At 44.3% G+C, this 18825-nt stretch overlaps 1 protein-coding gene across 2 annotated transcripts in view; it reads right to left on the bottom strand.

Annotated features, from left to right (window-relative positions):
• CERK (ceramide kinase) overlaps window positions 1–18825 on the bottom strand; it is a 63657-nt gene that overhangs the window by 27502 nt on the left and 17330 nt on the right. Inside the window, exons 3-6 of one of the 2 annotated variants that reach the window (XM_054989353.1) lie at window positions 16761–16883; window positions 13443–13568; window positions 9191–9254; window positions 5016–5161 (exon numbers count right to left, since the gene is read on the bottom strand). In XM_054989353.1, coding sequence (XP_054845328.1) covers window positions 5016–5161; window positions 9191–9254; window positions 13443–13568; window positions 16761–16883 — 459 coding nt within the window. The remainder of the gene's footprint in view (window positions 1–5015; window positions 5162–9190; window positions 9255–13442; window positions 13569–16760; window positions 16884–18825) is intronic. The other variant, XM_054989354.1, reaches the window with a different exon arrangement.

The following is an 18825-nucleotide window of genomic DNA, read 5'->3' as shown; positions in this document are numbered from 1 at the left end:
AAACTTTAATAAAGAAATAACAATGGAGGCATGGGAATACTTGTGGAAAACTACAATGAAGACAACGACATGTATTAATATCAAAGAGAACATTTATAAAATGATCTATCGTTGGTACATGACACCAAAGAAGATTGCGCTAGGGAATTTGAATACTTCTAATAAATGCTGGAAATGTAAGAAGCATGAGGGCTCCCTCTATCATATGTGGTGGTCGTGTGAGGTAGCCAGGCAGTACTGGGGGGAAATAATAAGAGAAATGAGTGAAATTTTACAATTTCAAATTAATAAGAACCCAGAACTCCTGCTACTGAACTTGGGAATGGAGGGAATTCCAGCCCAACACAGGACGTTGATATTTTATATGACAGCAGCAGCTAGACTTTTGTATGCGCAAAAATGGAAAGTACAAGAAGTGCCAACTATTGAAGATTGGACTTACAAATTGCTGTATATGGCTGAAATGGACAAGATGACAAGAAAATTGAGAGATCTGGACTCAGGGCAGTTCAACACAGACTGGGAGAAGCTGAAACAATACCTGGAGAAGAAATGGGAGGTGGGAGGAAAACTGTGGCAGTTTGAGAACTACTGAAGTATTGAAGTAGAGGGGGGAGACTTTACCGGGGGGAGAAGAGATAAATGTGAATTAATAAGCAGTCAGATTAATAGATTGACATATATATAGATATATATAGGTTAACAAACAGAACATAGAGAAAATAATTAATTATAAGGACTAAATATAAGGAGCGATTAACTAACAATATTTTCTTTTTTTTCTGACAAGTTTTGTACCAAACTGAATGTCTGAAGATATAGATGGGTCAAATTGATTGACTACGTGAGGAGAGATATATAGAACTATTATAAAAAGATAGAATGAGTAATATATATAGAGAATAAGTCAAATTGTTTGATATAAACGAATGTATGATCTATATGGTTTATGATATATAGAAATACCTGAAATTGAAAAATTGGGATAAATTGTTTATCTAAGATGGAAACAAAGGCTTACAGTTTGGGCATATAATGTTAAAAATAGTTAAGGATGTACTGCTTAGAATAATGGAGAATATATATTTGTTTTAGATAGAGGAAGCTAATAAAAGTAAGGGAAAGGGGACAAAGGGTTGGAAAGCTGCTGGAAGTCAACAAAAAGGGGGGGGAAAGGGAGGGGGTTAGAGATGAAAAAATTGGGGAAAATTGAATGTAAATGTGGAAATAATGGATTCTAACCCAATAAAAATTTTTCAAAAAAAAAAAAAAATAAAGAAACATGGGCTACTACAACCTCTAATCCCATTGAACAGATTCAGAGAATCATTAAAATAGTGTTAGATGAGGTGATGTTTGCAAATGAAATAGATTAGAGAACTCAAAGCCTTAATTAACATCATCCCTAAGATCCATAAAGGGGGGGGGGTTCTCCCCCCCCAAGGCAGATCAATTGTGCCGGAGCCAAATTCGGTGTTAGAACCCCTAGCTTGTTTCCGGACAGCTTTCTCCGACCATATGTACAGAAAACCCCTGCTTACATCAAAGATACTACGAGTTTCATTGGGATGGTTGAGAGCCTGGAGGTCCCATTAACGGCATTCCTAATGACACTAGATGTCAAATCCCTCCAATTCCCCACGAGGGAGCTAGAAGGGTGGTAGACTCTATACTCTATGCCCAAGAGAACCAGCTTCCTTCCACCCCGTTTCTACTTAATCTCCTAGATATAGTCTTAGGAAGGAATTATTTTAAATTTAAAGACCCAATACTACTATCAAATTAAGGGGCTGATGATGGGCTGCTAAGCCGCCCCCAGCATAGCGAACCTATACATGTCCAACCTTGAACAAAATTATATATTCAATGAAGAATCCAATCTTTACTATAAAGAAATACATTTTTTAAACAGTTCATTGATGACATCTTTGTCGTACAGACACGGGCTACTTCAACTTGAAGGCTTTTCTCTACTGTGGCTCCTAGACTGGGGAGCTTTTTTAGGAGCATCCATATCACATTGTGGTTTAACTGTGCTCCAATCATCCTTTCTGCATCCTCGGCAAACTCTTCCTCAAATCTGTTTATCTCCAGTCTTTTCTGGGAACAGCACAGGCCAGGCATGTTATCATGCTATGGGAATGGGCACTTCTTTTCAGGTAAATACCCAAATGGGTGCTATTTTCTTTCCATCAGCCCTTTGCGGCCACCACTGTCTCCATCTCCACTGTCTCACCAAAGGATTTTGAAGGGTAATTAGTATTATAGCACAATTACTAGTTTTTTTAAAAAGCCATTCAATGATGTGGTAGGGAAAAACACAGGGAAAATAGCAGGTGATGGAGGAAAGTTGGCGGAAAACTCCTGGGTGAAAGCGTCTTCACTTGTACTGGCAATGAATGAAAAATGGAGAACCTTTACCATCGGGATGCAGCCATAGCCTGATTATTCCAGAATATCTATATTGGGCATTTCCTTTTGCCTAACTACATTAAGGAGGCATGTATGGAGTGGCATTTAAGGTAGGGTCACTATATAAATGGCCTAAGGGAAGGCATGCTCCCTAATGGGTAGATCTAGGTCAGGGCTGTACTACGTCAGACTGCAGTCGGGGAACACGTGGATGAATTTTCTCTGCCTTCTTGCCAAATCCCTCCATATAGAAGACTAGCAATGCATTCCTAAGTAGAGTTACACTGAAGTCCACTGAAGTCATTGAGCTTAGAACTATTTATTTATTAATTGGACTTCTATCCCACCCTCCCCATAAGCGGCTCAGGGTGGGTTACAACAATAAAACATAATTTACATTTAAAACATCAATTAAACAATGAAATCCCCGTAACTCTGATCCCAGACAGCAGGCCTGCAACCCACCCTTGCCAGTAAAACACCAAGGGGTGGGTAAAAGAGGGGGAACAGTCCTTTTCAATCAAGCTGTAACTCATATGGGGGGATGATCAATCTTTAATTCACATGGAGAGGCAGATAATCACATTCCCCCCCCCTCCGCCAGGATGCCGGTCAGGAGGCTTTCTGGATGACTGCTGATCCGGACTCAACCATATGCCTGGCAGAACACCTCAGTCTTGCGGGTCCGCCGGATTTAACTCTGCCTAGGGTTGCACTATAGATGTTATTGGGAGGAAAAGACAAAAGTTGCTGCTATCTGTCTGTCTGTCACAGCTGAAGAAGGGCAGAGTAAGAGTGTGGGATTGGCCTGAGAGAACCAAGTGAGTTTTGTGACAGTGTGAGGATTTAAACCCTGATGTCCGTAGTCTTAATCCAATATTCTAATCACTATCCTACACTGGCAATAACCAGCAAGATATTAATCCTTCCTTTCTGAACCAGCCTCCCAAAGCAGTCTGTGGGTCTTCAAATGGAACAAGAAACATGCTCACTCCGTGCCTGTATTGCTCGGAAATGTGCCTTGTTTTTTGATGTATAAATTGGAATGTTTTGTTTACTATCAAGTTGGTCTGATCATAAGGAAGGCTGGAAAATGCGTATCCAAGGTGCGCACAAACCATGGACAAAATGACAATGTTAACTCTGCCTGGTCCTATGCTCAGCTAAAACAACATTCTGTGTATTGTAGAGGATAACAGGGATTCACGCTCCTACATTAACCTGTTAGCTGTAAACATCCTGGTCTCTAAAGGAACTGTGATGCACAACTGTGTTGCTGTTCTTGGCTGTGTGACTGCAGCCCTCTATACAAGACACTGAAATGAAATCCTGCCCTCAAGTCATAGCTGATTTATGGCAGCCCCTGGAGGTATTTTCATAGCAAGAGACTAACAGAGGTGGTTTGCCATTGCCTGCCTCTGCAACCCTGGGCTTCGTTGGAGGTCTCCCATCCAATTACTAACCAAGGCCCACCCTGCTTAGGTTCTGAGATCTGAAGACATCAGGCTCTTCTGGGCTATCCAGGTCAGACATTACATGTGTTGAAATCACTACAGGTAGAGGAGCAGCAGGCACAAGGGCACTGATTGCCACCCAACATGTGATCATCAGCTCAAAAGCATGGAGTTTATGTGTACAGGAAGTGTATCCAGGTAACTCCACCCCCCACCCCCAGTGCATGATCAGAAACTCCAGTATTTTTTAATATTCCTGATCATGAGGCAGAAACCTATGCGCTCACAAGTTGGTGATTTCACATAGATGGGACCAGTGTGCTCTTGGCTCCTCTCCCTCTATGTGCACTGATTTCAGCCCACATAATATGTGTATGGGCTCTGTGCTGAACACGGTGTTCTCCCCACCCAAATAAGCTCCTTCTGCAACTTGACAGAGCTACCTGGGAAATGAAGGAAGAGCGTTGGGTCAGGTTCTCTGAAACTATGTGAAGGATTTCTTTCTTTCTTTTCTATCTTTGTGTAACAGGGGCTCCCAACTTTTTTGAGCCTGCAGGCACCTCTGAAATTCTGACACAGTGTGATGGGTGCAGCCACAAAATGGCTGCTTCAAGAGGCAGAGCCAACCACAAAACGGCTGCCACAGCAATCGACTCTCCGATGGCCAATCAGAAGCCTTGCTGGGCAAAAGCCCCACCCCCACTTTCTGAAAACACTTGGCGGGCACCGGGAAAGCTGTTGGCAGACATGAAGGCGCCACAGGCATCATCCTGGGAGTGCCTGTAGTAAAGCCACAACAGGAACATTAGCTGATGTATCCCAGGTTTGTGATTCCAAGAGAGATGCTGCGCTATACAGGCTCACCTGGGTAGTAAGCCTCACAGAATACAGAGGGACTGACCTCTGTGCAGACATGATGTTGCGGTTAAGCATTGGCCCTCATAGAGTCATCCTAAGCAATATAGTTGCGCCCTTCTAAGTCAATGGAAGACAACAGACTTAGAAGGGTATAACTGCTTAGGATGGTGGTGTGAAGGTATTTGAAAGACATGTCCCATTCCTTCACATGTGCATTTGGGCACAAGAGGATGTCAATACATCATTTAATGAGAAGGCACGGTGAACGTTTAACCTCGTTGCAATCCTTACCGGCAGGGATTATGCCAATCCTTGTTTTGCATGGGACTAATGGCGCTGTGGGATCATTTTGATCTACGCCAGAATCCTTCTGCGTTCTTCCAATCAGACCATGCATCACGTCACTGAACATTCCGTCCCCACCAACACAAACAATACTGCCAAAAAACATACAAATGAAAATGCATGCAGACAAGTCAATACATGAATGTGTCGAGTGCCCCAACATGAGAGGCAATTCCATTTTTTCTTGCCAAGCCTTTTGCTTCATACGCCCCCATCAAGCTCTGCATGCTGGCTGAATCCCTATACTGGTAACCAGAAGTGGTCAATACAAAATGTAATTTCTGATACTGGCATTGTTGATTTCTTTTCAATTTGATTTTTAAAAACCCTAGCAGCTCCTGTTCTTATGTGAGTAGTGGTACAAATAAAAGCTGAAACAAAATCAGGCACATGAGACAGACATTGACACAAGGATCCCACACTCAAAAGAAGTCCCTCTTTTAATCGGAGCTTTCTCCCAATTTGGGGGGCGTCCATTCAAAACCATCACAAACAATCACTTTCTAGCATATAACACCACCAACAACAGTGTGCATATATGCCACACTCAGGACAGCGAACAAAGTCAGTGTTCTTATCATCGCCACAATACAGCTGGGGAGCTGGGGCTGACAGGAATGGCTTATCCAAGGCCACCCGCAGAGTTTATGGCAGTAGTGGGAGTCGAACTAGCAGAGTGCCGATTCGGAGCCCAGCCACTTAACCACTTTGCTACAGCAGCTGTCAATGTGGAGAATTTGCGAAGAGAACAGCGAACAGCCATCTGTGATGGACAGAGGAACTTCTCTGATGTTCTTCAAGCCATGTGGGAATTACATATCTGTGACTGACTCCCATGTGGCAGGGAGAACTCGTGAATGACCCATCTACATGGGTAGTGGCTGATCGCACAGGCACGTGCAGACAGCTGTAACACTTTCCCAGCTGATTGCCGAGTTGTAGTTAAGACATGTATCTTTGGCCCTTGTTCACATGGTCAGCTCACTTAAATGTTCTCCCACCCATGGAAGAGATGTTAACGGGGGGAAAAGCTCCAATGTGTCTCTAAGTAAATATTTAGGGGTCCCCAGGTAGTGGTGATTTCACAGGTTCAGATGATGCAGTCAAAATAACAAGTACCAGATTACTCATGGCATGTGTGAACTCAGATGTACACACAGCTGCTTCATGCATTAAGTCAGGTGATTTGAGGCCACTGAGAAATGCATGCACGCAGCGAGCAACACAAGAGGGCTGAAGTTTCTGAAAACTCACCCTACATGGATTGGCCCCGTTATGTGAAAGCACCAACACCAGTGCTACTAGGGATGCGCAATAAAGATTCTTCACATGGTAGAGTGAGCCAGGACTAATGGCTGCTATACTGAACTTATGCTCTGTTTTTTTCAGGTGCACCCATGCGTCTTCAGTAACACATAAAGTGGCACATACAGTAATTTTAAATAAAGTCAACAGCAGGAAGCAATTTGTTTCTGGCAAAAACGTGGTCTCTCGACCATTTTACTTTGATATGGATGGGGGAACAATCCATTTCCATAGAAACTGATGGATGTTTTGCCATTTAGTTCAATGGGAAGTGGATCCGGGATCACACATTTATATAACATTTTCTTCCCCTGGGGTTTTCAGCAATGTGAACAAAGTTTGGAGCCACAGCAAAGACAGCTGGGGCACAGTCCACTGGAATGTTTTTTTCTATGAGCCCCACTGAAATGGATAGCAACAGAGTAAGTTGGGCCATCCTCTTAATTTCACTATGATTACACAGAAACAGTTAATTTTGATACCGTTTCAGTGTGTGTTTGCTTTTTGCACAAGAAGATCTCTTTGCAAACTTTAGATACTTGGGCTTGGTTTGAACGTTCCCCCAAACTATGGCTGTGAAGCACTGGAAGCAAGAGGTGTGCCGCTTTCACAGTCACTCACTCTTGCTCACATGTGGCTTCTTTTTCCGCGTGCAAATTAATACTAACTCTAACTGGTGACATCCAAACTTGCAAGTGAGGATCATTTTCCTTTTAAACCACAGTGGGTTTAGCTGGATCTCCAGTTTTGGTCTGCAAGTAGAGCACTGACCATAATCTCTCCCACGGGGATGCTAGAATCTCTCGGGGTCTTAGCCGGGATACATTCCCCTCTTTTAATTTAACTGTCTCTCACTTGCTCTCGATATTCCTTGCCTCTTGGAGCACACCCAGCATTCATGCCACTTTTCTCCTTTTTCTTTTAGTTAACGGACAAAGTGCTATTTTTCTGCATATGAGTCCTTGAATATGTAGCCTATGACCTTGTTAGGGTGGGGCGGGGGCTGTTTTTGCTGTTTTCATGGATCGAGGGGCCAGCTACTCTCCTATTTGATGTCATGATTATTTTCTTTTTTATCTTGATTTATATTACTTCCATGATTCTTTAAATCACTTCCCCCTGTGGTGGTGGAGAGTGTCCCCAAGTCATAGCTGACTCATGGTGACCCCCGTTGGGGTTTTCATGGCAAGAGACTAACAGAGGTGGTTTGCCATTGCCTTCCTCTGCAGCCCTGGCCCTTTTTGGAGGTCTCCCATCCAATTATTAACCAAGGTTGACCCTGCTTAGCTTCTGAGATCTGATGAGATCAGGCTCTCCTGGGCTATCCAGGTCAGGGCATTCCCCCTGTAAACTGCTTTAAATGCTTGCTGGAAACGCTCTCTCTCTCTCTCTCTCTCTCTCTCTGTGTGTGTGTGTGTGTGTGTGTGTGTGTGTGTGTGTGTGTGTGAGAGAGAGAGAGAGAGAGAGAGAGAGAGAGAGAGAGAGAGAGAGAGAGAGAGAGAGAGAGAGAGAGAGAGAAATAAAACAGAGACTGTCTTTCTTTCACTGCAGATGGCAGAATATCTCAGCAGTTCAGCAAGCGGCCATGATAGGTTGTAGTGAGATTCAGGGAGAGGTCTACGCATTTTGCTACATATGCACTGCCTCGTTATTCATTGCAAAATATGTCATTTTGGAAATGGTAAACTGAGATCTTTCCCCTCTGCAATTGCTTTACAGTCCTGGGAGAGGATTGCTCATCTTTCATCTCAAATGCATGCTGAACAGATGGGACTTCTCCGTGAGCTCTTATCGGAGGCTGTCTCTTAAATCTGAGAAACCCAAAGGACTAGGACCACAACTAGCAATGATACAGGATTGGTATAAAGGGCTGGTAATGTATTGGCCTGCAACCGCCAACTGATCTGTCTATAACAACAACTACTTCCATAGATTTGGTGTGTCCCAAATGATTCAAGATACCTGTCTCCTCTTACAACCATCTCCGTGCCCGGTGTAATTGGAATTTCAATAGTATTTGACTCACTTTTGTAGTAATTAAGGAGAGACTGATGCCAAAAGTATTGTAATTTTGTAGGGAGCTCCTAGATTAGCAGTGCATTTGACAGTTTAATTAAGTGATGTACGCACAAGGTGTAATTTGGTACGGTGCACATGCCAAACGAGCAGGATATTTCCAACTAATTGTTTGGGTTCCAACAATCTGGAGCCTTGGAAACAGTGCAGGGTGTAGTGGTGGTGGACATGTGATAGGGTCTTTTCCTCTCTTCATAGTAAAGTTCACCCAAGAGTGTGTGTGTGGAATACATGTTTTGCACCAATTCCCCTTCAGACTTGCATACCACTATGACACATTCCGTGCTATTCCCAAGGGACACCTGATCTTCTTGGATAGCTTGGCCGTTTTCACACATCTTACGAGCCGTGCAAAATCACACAAAACTCCCGGAATGACGGCGTCATGACGGGAAATTGCACCAGGAAGACGCCGTTGTTCTAGGCATTTTGCACAATTTTGCGCGGCCGGTAAGACATGTGAGAACGGCTCTTTTCAGGGGACACAGGAGCCTGGGAAGGGAAGGAGAAGGTGGCAAGGAACCCCTTTGTGTGTGCTAAAGAAGCTTGGAAGCATCCCAACATGTGCAGGTATGGAAGACAAAATGGAAATCAATTTGTCTGGATTATCTGCAGGCACGTCTATTTTTTATCTGTTTTCTGAATTCTCGAAGAGTAGCCTGAAACAACTAGACCTACTGAGGGAACGCAGGTGGGGACTGCAAACATACAAAGAGAAATGAAGAGGAGAAATAACTTACCCATCATAGTTCGCTAGATTAACTTCAGACAAATTATCCTTAGCATGATTTGCATGTTCAGTAACTATACGGGGGGAAACGAATAAGTTGTTTCAATCATAATGCTCCGCAAGAGATTTTTAAAGCTCAATGGTTGCCCAAGAGATAGAACTCTTAGCTCTGTCTGTGGATGTAATGATGGCCCTGAACGTAGGTGGCCTTAAAAGAGGATTAGACAGAGTTGTGGAGGAGAGATTCATCCATGGCTACTCGTCATGTTGACTAAAATCCCCACAATAGGACTCAGCACACTTGTGAATATCTTCGCAGGAAGCAACAGAAGAGGAAGGCATTGAATTTTATCCTGTTCATTGGGCCTCCAGGGCAACTGTTTGGCTGCTCTGAGAAACAGGGAGTTGGACAAGATAGAACACTGGTCTGATCCAGCAGGGCTTTTCTTATGTTCACCAAAGTTTTGCATCTTATTGCATTTCCCCAAGAGTTAAAGTGTTAAGCTTGGATCCTGCACTTTCCTTCCATGTTTGCAGCACCATCCAAAGCAGCATGCTTTTCATTGGAGGTTAGTGCTACGCTGGAAAGGATCCGACTCCATGCCTGTGTTATCTGCCCAAGGCAATACAAAACCCTTGCAAGAAGTCTGAGAGAATGGAGCAGAGCTGCCAGGTCACTGGAACCAACCCTAGGAGGTATTTTGGGGCAAAGGGCTGGAGAAATGGCATCATCGATTACATCATTTCTACGAGAAAACCTGGAAGTGACATCACAGCCTACCATGATGCTCTAGGGATTCCACAAATCTCTATGGAAAACCTTAGAGATCTGTGGAATTTTTAGAGCATTGTGTTGAGGGGTGTGTGTGTGTGTGCAACATCTCTTGCAAGTTTTTTTCCTGGAAATGACCACCTCAATTTGTTTCTCCAGTTGTCAAATTGATTAGTTGTGGGACAGTGAGTTTGGCAGGGGTGAGAGATTGCCTGCCATAGATGGGCAATTAGCAACCCTCATGGAGAACAATAATACAATCAAAAATTAATTATATCAGACCATGGAGAGGAAATATAGGCTGTCCTGTGCTCCTTGGAGGAAGATGGGATCAATCGATAACAGACCAGAGGAAAAGGGCACGTCTAGGATGACAAGTGGGTGAGGGAAAATCCAGTTCCCCCTTCTTGCTCTGAGCCTTGGCAAAGTCATTTTAGGTTGCCTAGGCAACCAAAATGGCAGCCAAGATTTCAGAAGAAAATCTTGAAAAATCTCAGCATTATAAAACTTTGTTAAATGGCATTTGTTGCACAAAGTGTGCCCTTCTGCAGAACAAGGCTGCCTACATCCAATGAAATGTACCACGGAGCGTCACACCTGCTTGCTCTGAAAGCAGCTTGTGCTTTTATCAGCTGTCAACATGAAAGGGAACTAAATGGCCACTTCAAGCTGAACACAGCTCACTAATACTTCAGTCCCTCTCCCCATTGCGTGCATGCACACACCCAAGCACACGCACGCAGCCTGTGCTACGTTCCGGTTGTCATCACGGTACTGAGAAATGCTAAATATTAGACATCTGCCTAAATTGCGAAATGGCTTCCAACAAGGTATTTTTATATTGATTATAGCTTATTTAATAGTTTATTTTTAGAAGACAGCTGTGAAGGGCTTTTTCTGGGTGTGTGGCATTTGAATCCGAAAAGACTTGCAAAATCAAAAGTGTCTTTTCGAGTCTTCCCCTCTCCAACCTTTTAAGTATGTTAGCTTCTGTTTAATAGCTGCTGGTCATTTTTACCATCTTGACTTACACAACTATTTAATATTAACTTTCCTACTTTGGGGTCTTAATTTTCAATTTTGTCCTAGAAAACTATGTGGTTGCTCCTTGGAAAAAGCAGCTGGCAGTTAAAGCTTGAAAAAAAAATCTGTTTAGTCTCTAGGAACAGCAGTGGGAGGAAGCTTAGAAGGAATTTGATGAAAACTACTGCCAAGCAAAGAGAAAGATCTAGCCCATGCCGGAGACTGATACTTTATTCCAATACATAAACCCTAAATGCCCTCCAAGCAATATGCTCCTCATTTGGGGCCGCATAAAATAACTTATTTCACTTGCCCCAGAAGAGTTGCTACCTTCTATTCAGTGACCGTTGCACTGGCTTGTTTGTTTGTTTGTTTGTTCGTTCCTTCCTTCCTTTCCCTGTTGCTGCTCTTATGGTAGTGTCACAAAAGTATGATGTACATGTGGCAGCAATGCATGGTGGGAGTAATTTGTCTCTGGAAGTGTGTCTGTGTTCCACAGCAACCAACCATGCCTGTTTTTATGAACGAGCAATTGCATTCTATGACAACATCATGCATCACAATGTGGGGACTACACAATGTATTGAATAGCCCTCTGTGTCTGGTCCCCCATTCAGCTAAAAAATCTGTTCCCAGGTATAAGGTGTAGGTTTGTGCTGATTTGGGATCATCTCCAGACTTGCAAAAAAACATGAAAAAGAAGGATTAAATAAAATTCTCATCAAAGGGTGATCTGCAAAACGTGTCAGTCCCTGGCAGGTAAACCCCTCAAGCCCCTCCACAGTGAACACACATTGGTTCCAGCAGAATCAGCGTTATTAGGATCTATGCGGTTCAGGTCTGTTCTCCATCACGGAGCTTGACAGAAGTGACAATTCAAAACAAGCAGTCTATGTTACAGTTGATTTTCCTGCGCTGCAAATGAGAGTTAAGTTTTGGCGCGCAAGCTTAAAAGAGTTCTATGAGAACCTATTCAGTTATGACTTTGTATTAGGTACACAATGCCTACTTCCCAGCCTCTGGGAACAGGAGAGAAAACTGGGATCTAGACACATCAAGGTCACGGCTAGCCGAGACTCGCATATTTCTCTAAGATAAGAAGAGAGGCCCTTTCTGGGACCTAAGGAAGTAATGTCTGCAATATGGTTACAGAGGATCAGAGAGAGTTACACAGCAATTCAGTAACAAAACAGTTAGCTGAGACTTCAGCATATTGTGGCCCAAGCATTATAACAAACAAACGATCGTGGCATGGCTATACACAGACATGACACAATGAATGCACTCCTTTGTTGTGTGCTGAAGGGTCTGTTCTATGAACTGGATGCACACTGGAGAGATGCACAATCCATGCTGTACATGGTACAGTTATTTATTTATTATATTTCCCATCATGCGACTTATGATGGCACAACTGGGATTCTTAGGGCATCTCCTACCAGACAATGACCGGACCCCCCAACTTGCTTAGTTTCAGCAAGATGGTTGGACCCGAGTATCTTCAGATTCTGTCTTGCGACCCAAGTGTTCTAATAGCATTTCCAGTGGTATAAGGATCAAGGCACAGCATTCAGAACTGAGGAGGTCTGAAATGTATTTCTGACATCAGACTCTTAAGAGTACCCACGTGGCCTTGGTAATACTGGTGGAGAGTGCCCTTGAGTCATAGCTGACTTATGGTGACCCCTGGCAGGGTTTTCATGGCAAGAGGTGGTTTGCCATTGCCTGCCTCTGCAACCCTGGTCTTCATTGGAGGTCTCCCATCCAACTACTAACATAGCCCTGATAATATTCCTCTCTATAATTAGATACCTATAAAACGAATAAAAGTGGGTGGAAGGAGGACCTCCTTTCATTCGCTTGTTTCTCTCCAGAACTACTTCAAAACAGGCGTGCTTGGAAGCAGGAAGCAGAATTTTGAGCACTGCTGAGAGGAAACTGGATGGGAAAACTCAGGGCCAAGCTACACATGACGAATGACACTTGAACGGCAAGTGGATTGAGTGGAGGGCAAGTGAACAGGGAGAAATACACTTGCTGTTCAAGTGTCATTCGTCATGTGTAGCTTGGCCCTCAGTCGCCCCAGTGAACAGCATTTCTTTATTAGGTGTTTTGAACAGCAGTGGGACTAGGAGCAAATTTTCTACTAGACAGCAGGAAACTGGTCAAAAACGGCTGTCACTCAAGAGAACAGACTGACAGCTATCCCTGTCAATCTTTAAATTTCAAACACAGTCACAGCCTTGGATCGTGTCTTACAGGGCCCAAGGCCACAAGCTAAACACTCCTTCATGAAAACATTTTTTTAAAAAATTCAACATAGAGAGTTACAACATCTGGAAATCACTTGCTGTTATATTACCCTTCGCGAAATCTATACAAGGAGCATAATGTAAAGCTGCTTTGAAAGAATTCACTGCCTTTAATTTTGGAAAACATTAGAAATACATCACATTACATGACTCACCGACAACTTCCGTGGAGATGGAAGCCAGACTAAACAGTGGAGCAACTTTTTGTTCGTATATCCTCTGCCCTTGTTTTTTCCCACTAAATGGATTAATATATACAAGCAAGCGCTTCGGTCTAGAGGCTGCCAAAAAGATGGGAAAACGACACGGATGGGGTTAAGGTTACAGGACTGATCATCAGTTCCTCTAACATATGTCAGAACTGAACACTGTAAAGATAATGCATGCAAATGGAGCAGATGCTGACATTATTAGAACAGAGGAGAAAAATTTCCCACTTCTTTGCAGTCAGTTTTAGCAATAGCTTAGCTTTCAACTTAGGGTCAATGTCAACATTTTTTTCAAACTGTAGGTATGAGTGTGCCATTTGGCTCGGGAATACTGAATATATACCCCAAACAATACATATTTAGAATTATTCGGGTGTATACGGATATGTCCAGCATGTTAGGATATATTTAGATAAACTGGAATTTACATTACCAAATTATCTGGATATATTTGAGAATGTTTGGAAATCACATTTCAAAGGTTGAAGCAGCTTGTGCCCCCCACCCCTGCCTCCCCTTGCAGGAGTCGCAGGCCACAGGAGGAGACTGGGGGGAGGGAGGCAGCATTACTGTATGTGTGTGTCTGTGTCCATGTCACTTGCTTACCATATGCCATTGCCAGTCTGGCTGCTGCCTTGGTATTGCTGGCTTGCAAGGTTCGGTGCCAGGTTTGATGTTGGGCTTGTAACAGTGTCCCTTGCTTCAGTTTGGTTTTGCTGGGATTCTCTCATTTGACAGTGGTTCTGTTGGACTTTGTTGGCTCTGTTTTCTTCGGGAGGCTTTTGGCCATTGGTTACTGTTGTGTGTTTGGCTAAGGCTTCCTGTGTCCTGGAGAAGCCTTGGATTCCCCCCTCCCTCCTTAATGGAGAGCTGCAGGGGCAGCTTGCTCAGGGAATTGGACCCTTCAGTTAAAACTTGCAAAGTCTTTAGTGGACAGGCAAGACTAGGTCTGCTGCAATTTTGGTGTAGTTTACTTGGATAATGACCTCTCCAGGCCCCCAGAAAGATTCTCATAGGGAATAATGGAGCCAAATACATTTGGAGTTCCAAATAAAACCCAAATCCAAATACTGTATCAGTATTTTTTGGATCTGAATATCAGGAATACCAAATATATATGGTAATCCAAATATCTGAATCCAAATAATACCATTCTTTTACTACACACCCCTATTTGTAGACCATACACAGAGAAGAAACCTCCAAATGGTAAAGGTGAATGTTTTTTATCAAATGTAGTAATAACAAGTGTGCTTATATACCAATCTTCTAGACAAATTAGTGCCTCACTCAGAGTGGTGAACGAAGTCAATGTTATTATTATCCCTACAATACAGCTGGGGAGCTGGAGCTGAGAGAAGGGGCTTACCTAATGCTACTGCATGTTCATATTTATATAGTTCATTTTCACCTTATGCCTTCCTCCTGGTCTTCTCCGTCTCACCACCCATTTTATCCTTGCAAGGACCTTGTGAGGTAGGCTAGACTGAGGGAGAACGACCGGCTCATCATTACACTTGAGCTTCAAGGCTCTTCCCCAATCCAAGTGTAACATTTTGGTTCACTTGACTATCCCATGCTGGTGCACAAATATAATCATAATTATAATCACAATCACAATCACAGTAACATCTGATTTATATATTGCCCTTCAGGACAACTTAATGTCCACTCCGAGCGGTTTAGAAAGTGTGTTATTATTATCCCCACAACAGTCACCCTGTGAGGCTGTGGGTGGGGCTGAGAGAGCTCTAGAAAGCTGTGACTGACACAAGGTCACCCAGCTGGCTTCAAGTAGAGGAGTGGGGAATCAAACCTGGCTCTCCAGATTAGAGTCCTGCTGCTCTTAACCACTACGCCAAACTGGCTCTATAAGACTTCCTTCCGAGCTAGCACCACATAGGGTGATTTCATGAGAGACTCCCAGAATGCTTCTGTAGTCTCTGTTGCCTAAATTATTAATCTGTGGGATGGGACCCATTGGAAGGGACACAATACACCTGAAGGGGTGGAGAGTGCGGGGACTTCGGCAGTAATCCACCTGTACTGCAAGGCACACAGTGGCTGTGCTCCTGCTCTTTTCTGCAACCTTCCTCTTTCTCTTCCCCTTTCCACCCAAGATCCAGAATGGAATATCACATGGGAGATGCATGACTTGGTCTTCTGACGGTTTTTCTTTTGGCGAAAAACAGCTTCTGCAGCTGCATTTGAAAGCCAAGGAACGGGAGAAATGTCAAAATCACTGCTCTCGCCAGCTGATTTCCCAATGATGTATTGCACAAATTGCACATACAGAGTCTCTGGGACTTTTCCACCAAGAAGAGAAAAGCAGCTGAGATTAACTGGTGTCAAGTATTCTACATCTCTGAGACTTCTCCGGCAGTCAGCGGGCTAGAAATACGAATGTTCAGAACTGTATATTCCCACTGGGACAAGGAGCAAAGGGAAAGCAAGGGAACGCACTGCCATATGTCTCTGCTGAATACACTGAACTACAGTAAAGCCAATGGCCTGCATCCTACCACTTTGCTCAGCAGAGCTCCGGCCTTCCTCCAGCCCAGGTTTGCCTATCTGCAGGTGGGAAATGGAGTTCCCCCAGAATTGCAACTGATCTCCAGACTACAGAGATCACTTCCCCAGAGCAAACGGGAGCTTAAGAGGGTGGGCTCTATGCACCCCATCACTGCTGAGTGCCCTCAAACTCCAACACCCCCAGGTTCTACCCCTAACATCTCCAGGAATTTCCCAACTCAGCACTGGTACCCATACCAGGAAGCCTTCCTCCAACTTAATTAGCTCTTCTGCCAGAGGAAGAGCCAGTTAAGTAAGAGGAAGGCTCCCTGGGCTGGAGCCTTCCTCTCAGAAAGAAAGAAGCAACTAGTTCTACCCAGGGCTTTTTTTCTGGAAAAGGAGGTGGTGGAACACAGTGGGTAGCCCTTGGAGAAAATGGTCACATGGCTGGTGGCCCCACCCCCTGATCTCCAGACAGAGGCACAGAGGGCAATCTCAACTCCCCTCTGTCTGGAGATCAGGGGGTGGGGCCACCAGCCATGTGACCAGGTTCCGGAACTCCGTTCCACCACGTTCCCGCTGAAAAAAAGCCCTGGTCCTACCTATACTGTCTCTGTTTCTTGCAGCTTACACAGAACGCAGGCAAAAGAAGTGTGGAAGCTCCCAGACTCTCAGCAGCCACTGCTTTTATGGACGTGGCAACAGCAACGCTTGCCAAAAGAGCGTGGCTGACTTCCGTCATCCAAAACTTACTCTGCGAGTCGATTAATTCTTTTAGTGCCTGTATCCACTGATTACAAAGCTGCTCATCAACGCACCAAAACGTTGCTTCCTTGCACCGCCAGCAGTGAGGCCGTTTCCTTTTCATGTAATACACTGCCAAGAAAGAGAGAGGGAGAAGATTTTCAAAGATACTTAATGGGAACAAGCTCAAATGTAATAATCGTAAGCAGTTCGCATGTATACCCAGCAGGGCTTTTTTTTCAGCGGGAACGCTGTGGAACGGAGTTCTGGCACTTCTTAAAAATGGTCACATGGCTGGTGGCCCCGCCCCCTGATCTCCAGACAGAGGGGAGTTGAGATTGCCCTGGAGCGGCGTGGAGGGCAATCTAAAGTCCCCTCTGTCTGGAGATCAGGGGGCGGGGCCACTGGCCATGTGACCATTTTCACCGAGGGTGATTTAAACTTAAAAAAACTCCCCCCTTGTTCCAGCTAACCCAAAGTGACGTCATTGTGCGGTCCTGAGTTCCACCACTGAGTCCCACCACCTCTTTTTCCAGAAAAAAAGCCTTGATACACAGCATCAATGTTCTTCAGCACTCAACAGAGTTGTCACCAAGCCTGCAGAAAAAATATCCTGTCCCTTCAACAGAGCCTTAATGGGATGTTACATGCCAGGCAATGTTATCTACCTCCATGCCATAAAGCTTCAGCTGTCCATTTCCAAACATTAAGTCTCTGTTAAAGAGACAGGATATTTTTCTATAGGCCTGGTAGCCGCCCCTATATTTTAATAATCATTACAAGAATCCTAGACGGTAGGTCAGTATAATTCTCCCCATTTTGCAGATGGAGGATTGAGGCTGAGAGAGTCACTTTTCTAAAACTACCAAGGCAGTACAAGTTTTGAACTAAGCCCTTCCTGGTTCACAGTTCATTCTCTGACAGAGCAATCTAGAGTTGCCAGCAGTCTGGGAGGGGGTGGGGACACGGGAAGGGACACTGTCAGCACAGCAGTGTTATGTTACTTCGAGGGGGTAAAACCATAGCGTTTCTAGAGATTCCTGGAGAGGCATGACATCACTTCTGGGTTTTCCCTGGAAGTGACATAACACCGTCATGTGGCACAGCACTTTTTACGCTTATTTTTCTCCAGCCAGCCAACACAGCAGTGGCAGGAAGAGTTGGATTGCTAGTGGGTGGCCACAGTCAGAGACCTGGCCACCCTAGTGCAATCCAGTATTGAGTTGTGTTGCAGCCAACTTCTGGCAAACCCAGAGGGTTTTCAGAGCAAGAGATGAACAGAGAAGTTTTACTATTGCCTGCCTCTTCATAGCAACCCTGGACTTTCTCAATGGTCTCTCTTCCAAGTACTAACCAGGCCCAATAATGCTTCGCTTCTGTGATCAGGCTAGCCTGGGCCATCCAGCTTAGGGCAATGTAGAGTTACTCCAGTCTAAACCTGCCAAAACTGAATCCATGAAGTTATAATGGCTCTGTGCAGTAGAGATCCCAACAAAATTTCATTTTGTTGAGCCAGTTTGATGTAGTGGTTAAGAGTGGCAGGACTCCAATCTGGAGAGACGGGTTTGATTCCCCACTCCTCCACTTGAAGCCAGCTGGGTGACCTTGGGCTAGTCCCAGCTCTCTGGAGCTCTCTCAGCCCCACTCACCTCACAGGGTGTTTTGTTGTGGGGATAATAATGACATACTTTGTAAACCGCTCTGAGTGGGCATTAAGTTGTCCCAAAGGGCAGTATATAAACTGAATGTTGTTGTTGTTATATAAAGCTGGCTTGAGCGTCTTCCTAAATCTGGAAGAAATAGGTCAGACTTTCTGAACCAGAGATGATTTTCAATATGAAGGACTGTGGAAGGGTGATAGCTTCAGAAGTCAGCTATCATTATATAGTGATTGGGAAAATGAAGTCCTGCCTTCAAGTCATAGCTGACTTATGGCGATCCCTGGTGGGGTTTTCAAGGCAAGAGACTAACAGAAGTGGTTCGCCATTGCCTGCCTCTGCAACCCTGGTCTTCGTTGGAGGTCTCCCATCCAATTCCTAACCAAGGCCAACCCTGCTTAGCTTCTGAGGTCTGG

Source organism: Eublepharis macularius, chromosome 9, assembly GCF_028583425.1.
Source record: "Eublepharis macularius isolate TG4126 chromosome 9, MPM_Emac_v1.0, whole genome shotgun sequence".
Lineage (NCBI taxonomy): Eukaryota > Metazoa > Chordata > Lepidosauria > Squamata > Eublepharidae > Eublepharis > Eublepharis macularius.
Note: the sequence above shows the minus strand (reverse complement) of the source record. Positions and strands in the feature narration are given on the sequence as shown.